The following is a 10,802-nucleotide window of genomic DNA, read 5'->3' as shown; positions in this document are numbered from 1 at the left end:
TAAATGCGTGCTTATATTCATGATTAATATTCATTTTTTATCAGTAAATAGTTGTTATAATCATCAACCCAAGAAAGAAAGACATATTTGTAAATTTTAATTACTTCTCCAGGTCATCATAGGTATGTGTAAAATTTTAAATATATTTTAAGTAAACTAAGAAATATAGGAAAAAAACCTTTTTTAAATTTTTTTCAATTTAAACTGTTTTTGTTTTTTTTTTAACTCAAGAAATTTTCCGGAATTTTGACTTGGGCTCACAATCACCCCTGATAATATAAACACTTTTCTTGTATACATCCTATTCTTCATGAGAAAAAAGAAACACACACCTGGAAATTTTAAGATTTTTATCTGGAAAAATCAGGGAAATTTGAAATCTGATTTGAGTGGCCACCCTGAAAAAGTATCTAAAATAAAAAAATTTATATTAATTGTTGTATCATATTTTTGCCATTATGATACTTTGTATTGTAATAATAAATTTCTTTTGTTATTCCACAGGTTTCCGTGGTTAAGACATGCTGTTGAGAAGAGTGGTATTGGTAATAACGGAGAAAAAGGTATTGGCGTCTCCTCGACCTGCAAAAGTAATGTATTCAAGGCAAGACCTTTTCAAGAAGAGTTGCCTAAACCGGAAGAGCTTAACTATTCAGCCTTAAGTGAGCTTCTAAACGCGGTTAACTTGAGCATGGAACGGGAAACACAGCATCTCTACAATTAACATTCACCCCTTTGCCTTCAAGTTGTATAATAAAAACCAGAATTCAAGAAGTTGATATAAACAGATTTTTCGAGAATCTATGAAAGAAAATTCTTTAAAATTATATTGATTAACTAATATTATATTTTCATGTAACTATTTTTCTATAAACAGTGATTGATTTTTTTTTCATTCATGTTTTTATAACTGTGCAGTATTTTTATAAGTAAATAGTGTAATGTGAGACACCGAAAATTTCAGTATTGAATAATGAAAATGTTATGCATTTCTCTTTTCATAGCTGCCAACTCTACTGGATTTTGCCAATTTCTCCCGCTTTACTCGTCTAATCCAATCTCTCCCGGTTTTTTTACATTTTAGAAAAGTCCCTAAAATTAAGTTTCCTAAAAAATCCCTATTGAAATAGAATTTTTCACAGTTTATTGCTTGCTTGAATATCTAAATTGGTGTTACGTAATAAAGCGAGCTTCATTTATAGTATTCAATATAAAGCTTTTTTTCTTATTTAAAAATATCGTGGTTTATTTTTATTTGGATTCTCTTTTTTTAAATTATTTAAAGCATCTTTAAACTATCAGTAAGAAATTACTATTAAAAATTGTGATTTAGCATAAGTTAAAAGCATTTCGTTTAATGTCAATCATAACTGGTAAATATAAAATTTTTGTATTTTGATGACAATAAAAATCCCTGTATGTAAAATATTTGGTATATTATGCAGCAAATATCATGAAATTTATGTTTTGTGAAATCTACAGTATTTTTTCCAGTCCATATTGGCAGCAATGCTCTTTTGTACTTTCTTCCTACTTTACTATTTCAGTTTTTATTTTTTTGCAGTCTTTATTTTTTTGCATGGAGAACTATTATATTTTTGCCCTTTTTTATACTTTTTAATTTGGTACGGTAGCATAACATTTCAATTTTTTTTTTCTGTAAAATACAGTATTATTAAAAATTTGTAGATTTTTCACGCATTTTTATTGTGTATGAATTTTAGAAAAATAGAATGTTCTCTCTGTATCTGCTACTTTCACAAGATCTGACCAGTAGTAATTTGACAAGAAATTTTGGTATAAATTGAAAGTTTCCTAGTTTTTGTGTAATTTTCGGAAATTTGATGATATTTGGAAAATTTGGTTTAAAAAAAAAAACTTTATTAAATTTTTTATTTTTTTTTATTTATTTATTTATTTATTTTTTTTGGACTTTAACAGGGTTCTTATAGTCTTTAAATTCCTTGAAGTCGTTTAGTAATTCTTTAAAATGAAACATTTTGACATCAAAAATTTTTCAAGTTACATTTAATTAGTGAAATCATGGGGAAAATGTTGCACAAGCATGCTCATAAAAAGGGTTCCTTTTTAAATAGGCTAACAATTGTTATTTTTTTATAAAATTTTCTAGACAATTGAGTCTGCATTTAAGCAATTATTTTCAACCTGTGTCTGTTTCAATGACAAAATGTTTTTTTTTTCCCTAATTTTTGGAACTTGTTCATTAATTGCTATTAAGTTACTTAAGTATTTCAATATAGATTTTAAAATAATTGCATCCTCCTATTTTTTTCCCCTTGAAGCTTTGTGATTTTTTTTTCCTTGAAAATTCTTAAAGCTCTTAAGCTTTATTTTGAAAATAGAGAAATAGAGCCCTGTTTAAATAAGTAATATTATCAAACAATAAAGAAAAGATCATTTATATTAATGAGTTGAAAACTTTTAGTTATTTTATTTATTTATTTTTATTGAGAAATTATTATTTTTAATCAATTCAAAGTATTTGTTTAGTTCTGAAAATGCTAGTTACATCTAACTTAAGTGAATACAATTTTTATTTCTATTTAAAATTATCAGTTGAAAAATATAAATAATGTAAATAGAAATATTTATAGTCAAGCCTGTCTCAATCAGACGAAACCTTTTTTTAACTGTATCTCTCCAACAGAAAAATTTATAGTCATGTTTTTGTTTTTAATTTTTTATTATAAAAATTTCAGTTTTTATGCAGTTATGCCCTTTTTTTATACAGTGTGCAATAATTTCTATAGCGCATAAGTAATATCGCTAAGAGAGATTAAAAGAAAATTTAGAGTTATAAAGTTATGCAGATTTTCATTTTCTCTTTTGAAATATCCCTAAAATTGTTTTCACATAATATTGTATGCATTTCACAACATTTATATATTTTCTGAAATTGTTTGTACTACAAACTACCGTAAACTAACATTATTGCAGCGAAATTATATTTATAATTATTAAAGTAATATAGTTTTGGCATTTAATATTTCCTTTTATATTAAAAGAATTTCCTGTATAGACCATTTTATGTATTCAATAGTTAGCAAAAATTATCTGTTTCAGAAAATCTATTAGAGATTCATGTCAGAAAATTTGATAAAACTGATATCTAAACTAGTTTTCTATTCTTTAGTTCTACATATACAAAAATTTGTTGGATTTTGATTGGGGTGTTTCACTTAAACATTGATTTACGACAACAAATAGGTCCTCATGATTTAATCTTTTGACATGGATGCTAAAAATAGATATCAAAGGCAGTGATTATAGGACATTCTGTATGTGTATATATTTCATTGATTGGCAGCTTTTGTAAAGCATTTATTTTGGTACAAAGTTATATTTTTTTTTCAAATTGATTTTCAATCTTTATTTATTTTAAATTTTATTTATTTACAAATAGAAGCTTATTTAATAATTACAAACTCTGCATGCTTGTATATGTTTTCTATTTATGATTCTTTTTTCAAAACCGAAATATTATTTATTTTAAAATGTTGAAAATTTGAAGGAAATCTTTATAAGAAATTATTTTAGCTGTGTGTGCCTGTCACTTGTGTATCTCTGTCCTGTATGTGCCTGACACTTGTATTTCTGACCTGTGTACTCTTGTTATATATGCTTTAAATTTTTATCAAATTACATATTGCAGACAAGATTAAATGTAATTTTTTGGCGTACTTTAATCTCAGTGTTTGATATATTTATATAAAAATGTCATTATTTCTTTAGAATGTATGTGTTAATGAATATTTAATTTTGTATAAATGGGAATGAGCTTGCTAGTTAAATCTTAAAATTGTATGCAATGATATGAAGATGATAAAATTGTATGTACGAAATGAAATTGTTGATTAAATTATATCATAGTATAAATATCTTACATCTTTGTAAATTTTGTGACTTATGAATTATATTAATCGAAATTCACATGAAACTTATCTATGTATTATAAAAATAAAAATAAATTNCACTAGATTATGATAAAATTGTAACGATCTTGCATGTATGGAATTTTATTTCTTATTAAATATATAGCTATATAATTATAAACATTTTACGGGTATGCATACTTAATGTATTATATTTATCAAAGTTCTCCTGAACGTTTTATTTATGTCTATTTTAAAAATCCTTAGTGAAGCTTTCAGAACAACTCCTCCAGATTTCAGTCTTGCATGGTATCAAGTAATTATTTAATTTTTCAATCAGTTAATTATTATTGCAAGGATAAGTTACTTCGGATAAGGGTTAATCAGGGATGATAGTATTCTGGGTGTGCCCTTGAATTCCGGGTTTTCCGTATTATTCCTCCAGGTCTGGAAACTAGTAGCAAGGCATGTGATTTTTTTGCAGAATTCCGTTCATCTCAATACCATTGATTTGCGGATTTTCGCGAATCAGAACTTATAATCTGATGAAATTATCACTGCAATTTAACATTTAGAGTAACAATTAAGTTCTACAATCTAGAATTAAAATTTTTAAAGCTTCACTGAATCACGTTAACGAGATTTTTTCAAACACTAGTCTCTTCTGCAAATATACATTTTTGGTTTGACCGCTCTTCATAGTTTTTAATGTTTGAAACTATGTTGGAATCCTCTAATATCGTGATTCATCTTCATGCTATTTTAATATCTATCATCGATTTTCGTATTTACCTAATTTAAAAGTTATTCATTGTGAATCGTATTCATGTGATTTAATAATCGAACATCGTGATTCATATTCGAGCGAGTTTAAAATCCTACGTCACTATTCCTAGTCACTGGATCAAAAAATTGTGTGCATCGCAATTCAAAAATCCAATAATGCGATTTGTGTTTTCACATTCTTAAAATCCAATATCGTGATTCATATTCATGCGATTTTTAAATCCAATAATCGCGATTCTTGTAAGAATGTGTCCTTAAATTAGTTACTATAAAATAATTAATTTAATAATAAAAAATTTTATTAACTCAGAATAGTGTATAAATTGATATCTTATTGAGTTTTTACACATAAAATTTTCAGGGGTTTTCAGTTTGTGTCACAATCATCCCTGGTTAATAGTTTTCCCTTCATTTTGTCGCAGATCAGCATGAGAGTCGAATCTTTCATTAATCCAATACATCCCCATTAAAAATATGTTTTCTTTTGCTACCATAATAGCAGGCAGACCCAGACTTTTTGTATAGAGGAGTTCTCCTCAGAGCTGAACAGTATTCTAACCTATTTTATACATTGGGTTATTACGATAATGAAAATCATAATGATCATATATGTATGCAATGTAATTGCTTATTGAACAGCTGTTATATAATTATAAACATTCTATATGAGTAAAATGAGTTTGCTAACTAAATTATGATATGTATATAAACATCTTTAATTATAATATACTGTAGTGAACCTTAAAGGGACCAAAATTTCGGTTTGTTATAACCGTGAATTCACTATAACCGCTCTGCAAACAATTTTAACTAATAGTTCCAAACTCCCCCGTTTTATTACACATTATTTAAATAAATGACAAATGAAATACAAAAATGACTGAAAAATAATGCATAGTAACAAAAGAAATTTTTACTTTTATTTTTTATTTTTCTTCGTCGTGCATACAAAGAAAATTAGTTATTTTAAGCTGATGAGCAATCCTCAACTTCAGATACGGAAACTCTTCCCGATTCAGATAATTTTTCCTGAATTTATGTTATTCTGCTTTTTAAACCTGTCTAACCAGCCATTTGAGAACATATAAGTAGCCTCAGCGAATTCATCGGCTTTGACTTGTAGCATTTGTCCGGATACTGGAAGATTGCGTCTTTGAATGCTGAACCAATTCAATAATGACGCAAACGAGAAAAATTGCTTATTGCTACATTCCATGCTATAGATCATAATTTAAAAATCTAATTCCATTTATTTTGAAGTAGAAATTTCAAAATTATTGCCGAAAAATGAAAAAAATTTATAAGTCTAAGACAGAAAAAAGTTCATAATTTTCAAATTGCCCTCTTTTTTGGTTCACTATGTCCACAATAAATAACATTATACGTGTGTAGCAAGGCACGAGCGCGAACATTTCATTCACTATATCTTTGAGTTTACTATAAACAGCGTTCGCTATGTCTAACTGTAGTGTCTCGCAGTGTCTAACTGTATATATAAATTAAACATCTTACCGTTATGCATATTTTATGAATTATATTTATCAAAATTGACAAAAGCTTTTATTTATATGTAATATAAAAATTCTTATTTACTCTAATTTGTTTTATACTTAGGATTGCATTTTAATCAGTGTTTCTTATGAAATCACTGGTTAAAATGCAAATTGTTATCTAAAGGCATTTATTTTTGACAAAATTTTATATGAAATTTTGAGCATGTTTTAATAAAATAATATATACTAAAATATTCTGGAATAATGTATTATGAAGTTTTTATTTATTGAAATGTACAATGATTATTTCACCTTATCATACCAATAAATATTTTGACTATAAAAACAAATGTGTTATTTTAGTAACTTCTGAGAAATTTTGAATTAAATGTCAACAGCCATCTACATTTGCTAACAACACATACTCTTTTGGGATTAAGAATTATTTATTTTTTTTAAAAAGAATCATAAGCAGGGTATCTGCACAGTTATGAATTTCAGTATTGAACAAAATTTGTCATGATTTTAACTAAAAAATCATTGAAAGTCATTTAGGTCACCGAAAAATCTAATTTTTAAAATGGAATATACCCCCCAATTTCATGGTGTTTCGAATATCTGAATTTGTAGCAAAATCCCCACTCACAGTCAGTTTTGATTTACTTATAAAATGTTTTTATCATTTTCTTTAAAAATTACAGTATTCTTTCAAAAAATGAAAGAAAAAACATTTTTAGAATGAATTATTTTTTAAACTTCTGTGATTTCAGAATTTTTATCATTTTTTATTTTAATTTGAAATTCTATCTGCAACGAGCCAGTCATTAGCGATTTTTTTTTTCGAAATGAGAACAGAAAAATCGGGATTATTTCTGATGAACAAGAAAAGTATCTTTAGAATAGCTGCTGAAAGTTTAGTTTAGCTGCTGGAAAAAAAAAATTTTTTTTTTATTTTTTTCAGCTACTTTTACTCAGTTTTAGTTATTGTACCTATAATTTCAATAAATGTTATTATAATGATTTTTTAAATTTATTGTTGCGTTTTTGTTGGAGAAAATAGTAGCTTCGCTAAGTCATGAAAAACTCTTGGAATTAATCATGAGTATAAAAATCTAAAATGTAGCATATAGCCTAATTTATTATTATAAATTTTTTAGTTGGGGGGAGAGTTCTAAATTTTTATCTCTTATTAGGAGGGAATTGGCCAGAAACTTGAACTTCTGTGTTCATGATTAACCCAATTTAAAAAATTCTTAGCTTAAAACTACAAATAAATTCGCTAAGAAATGTTCAGATGAAAGAATGCACTTGAGAAAATAACTGCCTAATTTTGACCTCTAATGCTACCTCTGCATGTAAACAAAGCCCTTTTTCTGAAAGTATCATCAAATATCTGCACAAATCATTAGTGGGAATCGACATTTAAAAATTAATAATTTGGTAGGACTTCCCACAGCATTATAAAGGGTCAATTACAAATGAGAAAAAAAAAATTTAATGAAAGATCTGGCAATAAGATTTTTCTGAAAGATTTGTAATTTTGCAGTAGAATTGAATTGATAAGAGATTTCTGAAAAATTTGTAAAAATGATAAGCTTTTAACTATGTGAGTTTTATTTTCTGATCTTTAAATTAAAAGTATTCTCTCCTAATTAACACTTAAAAAAAACCTTTTTCTTACATTTAATTTCTGATCAATTTTCTCCATTATTTAAAATGCCGGAAAAGTTGTTTATAATTTGCATTATATCACAAAATAGGTTAAAACTAATGAGCTAAACTTGTTCCTCAGTAACTGCGACAACCTTTTCGTTGTGAAAAACATAATCACAGATTTTGAATTATTGAAACTATTACAATAAGTAATACTTAGTTCCCCTCACAATATGCTCAATGTGTTATCTTTTCGATCATGATTAAAGGTTCGATACTATCATCGTGTTTTAAGTCCGGTCATTTGATATGCTATGGTAGAGAAATAGGTATAGTATATTGCCAAAGATTATTTACCAATGCGAAAGATTATTTACCCAAATGAAATAAACACTCTTTCCCTTTCATTTCGTTTAACTATTTTGATTCAAAATGCATATCTAAAAGGGGGGAAAAAGGACTACTCTTGCTTATAGATTGTAGACTTGACTGGGAATCCTTACAAATTGCTTGAAAAAATTGCTATGAAATGCTTTTAACGTCACCGATAACTGGGAATATGGAATAGACAGGTGCGAATAAAACAGTTTTCGATTGGTGATCGAAATGAGCTACAAGTGGCGTGGAGCAGAACACTCTACCAGTGGCGACACTTCGCATGGTTTTATTATTAACGTGTGGAGAGTCATAGGAGAAGGACGTACGGTTGTTTCCGTCTTGATTTTTAAATTGGCTAAAAACTTTAAAATTAGGAGAGTAAGTGGAACATTGAACATAGTTCTAAATGAAAGCGGAGCAGAAGCTTTAAAAAATATTATTGGAAAATAATTTTAAGAAAAGGGGAAAGTATCATAGTNTATATATATATATATATATAACACTTTATTCACGCTGAAATATCGAAAGATAAATTTTAAAAAATAAAATAAGGTAAATAGAAAGAAAAAAAAAATTTAATCCGTGATTAGGACCGAACCCCTTATCCAACGAGTCTACAAACTTCTTTACCCATGGAGCTAATAACCACACCACGACTCACACGTTGCTTCCACGAATATATAGCTTAAGGAACTTCCTTCCGGTTGTTAATTAACAAAATCTATTTTGGCCCTTTATGTGCCCCCTAATTAGTGTATAAAAATTTCCTTTTTTACGATTGCTTGGCATATATAACTCTAATTTCTGGCAGAGTTTGGAAGTTATAAGTTAATATTAAAGGGAGTTACGGAGTGAGTCGTGTGCGTAGCTCCGGAGTCGATATTTATTCGTTTTTTAGTTAATATTCCCTCTTTCCCAAAGAAAAACAATTATTTTTAAATATATAGCACTTTATTCTAGTTGAAATATCGGAAAATAACTTTTAAAAAATAAAATAAAGTAAAAATAAAAAAAAAATTAAAAATTAATCCCCGACAAGGACCGGACCCCTGACCACCGACTCTACAAACTTCTTTACCGGTGGCGCTAACAACCACACCACGACTCACACGTTGCTTCTACGAATATATAGCTTGAAAAACTTCCTTCCGGTTAATTAACAAAATCCATTTTGGCCCTTTATGTGCCCCGTAATTAGAGTATAAAAATTCCCTTTGGTACGATATTTTGGTATATAAAAGGCTAATTTCTGGCAGAGTTTGGAAATTATAAGTTAATATTAAAGGGAGTTACAGAGTGAGTCGTGTGCGTAGCTCCGGAGTCGATGTTTATTCGTTTTTCAGCTAATATTCCCTCTTTCCCAAAGAAAAACAATTATTTTTATATATATAACACTTTATTCCAGTTGAAATATCGAAAAATAGATTTTAAAAAATAAAATAAAGTAGAAAGTAAAAAAAATTATAAATTAACTCGTGACTAGGTCCGAACCCCTGACCACCCCCACGTCAAAATTCATGCTGGTACTAGCAACAAAAATTTGCTAGTTTTTGCTATGTATTGCTAGGTCTGCTAGATTTTCATGCTAGTATATGCTTGCCAGCATCACATGCTAGATACCTAGCATACATCGTACTAACATGATAAGCTATGTACAAGCATCTCATGCTTATTAGCTGTTTAAGCTGGCTCCCAAGCATGGTTAGGTAGGTACCTTAGCAAGCTATTATATATTTTTTTTGCTTGCCAGCATCACATGCTAGATACCTAGCATACATCGTACTAGCATGATATGCTATGTAGAAGCATGTCATACTTATAAGCTGTTTTAGCTGGCTCCCAAGCATGGAGAGGTAGATATACCTTAAGAATCTATTACATGCTTTTTTATACTTGCCAGCTTAATGTGCTCTACAGACAGCTTAGGCGAAAACAGAATTTTTTATTTTTATCAAATCCTTAGACCTTGTTATATTTATTTAAAGTAGGTCCCTAGAACTTATTTAAATTTTATTATGAAGATTATAAAATTGTTGTTATGGAGAGTAAATAAATACAAAATTTGTAAAATGTAAGAATAAAAAATGCAAAGCAGTTTGCTTCCTTATAAGGTCTCTTCCAGATGGTTATGTGTTAAAAGTAAAAACCTTACAGACTTTATCTTTAGTTGGAAAAAGCGGTAAAAACTGTTCCACATTGTTGTTATCAATCCAAAAGTATTGTTTGTATATTTATTAAGTCTCATATAAGACAAAATTAATGCATGCTCATCAAAATTCAGACTGGTACCAGTAACAAAAATATGCTGATTTCAAACTCATGCTGGAATAGCAAAAATTCCTAGCAACGGATGGTAGAATTCTCTTGCTGGAATAGCAAAAATTCCTAGCAACCGATGGTAGAATTCTCATGCTGGAATAGCATAGAAAACTAGCAAGTGATGGTCGTGATTGTTGCTAGACTAGCAAGATATTCCAGCAACACAAGCTGGTATCTGTATGCTAGACAAGCAAATAAAGTGTACCAATACATACCATGACATGCTAGTAATTTTGCTGGTACCAGCAAATATTTTTGCTAGATCATGCTGGTTTTTTTT

At 28.2% G+C, this 10,802-nt stretch overlaps 1 protein-coding gene across 4 annotated transcripts in view; it reads left to right on the top strand.

The window, feature by feature from the left end:
- Positions 1–2,413, top strand: part of LOC107437325 (nessun dorma) — a 57,236-nt gene extending 54,823 nt beyond the window's left edge. For all 4 annotated transcript variants that reach the window (XM_043052616.2, XM_043052615.2, XM_071183729.1 and 1 more), the window contains exon 10: positions 505–2,413. In XM_043052616.2, coding sequence (XP_042908550.1) covers positions 505–724 — 220 coding nt within the window. In that variant the 3' untranslated portion in view covers positions 725–2,413. The remainder of the gene's footprint in view (positions 1–504) is intronic.
- Positions 2,414–10,802: the final 8,389 nt, after the last annotated feature.

The sequence above is a fragment of the Parasteatoda tepidariorum genome, chromosome 7, assembly GCF_043381705.1.
Source record: "Parasteatoda tepidariorum isolate YZ-2023 chromosome 7, CAS_Ptep_4.0, whole genome shotgun sequence".
In the NCBI taxonomy this organism is placed as follows: domain Eukaryota; kingdom Metazoa; phylum Arthropoda; class Arachnida; order Araneae; family Theridiidae; genus Parasteatoda; species Parasteatoda tepidariorum.
The sequence above is the reverse complement of the archived record's forward strand: the minus strand, read 5'-3'. Positions and strand labels throughout refer to the sequence as shown.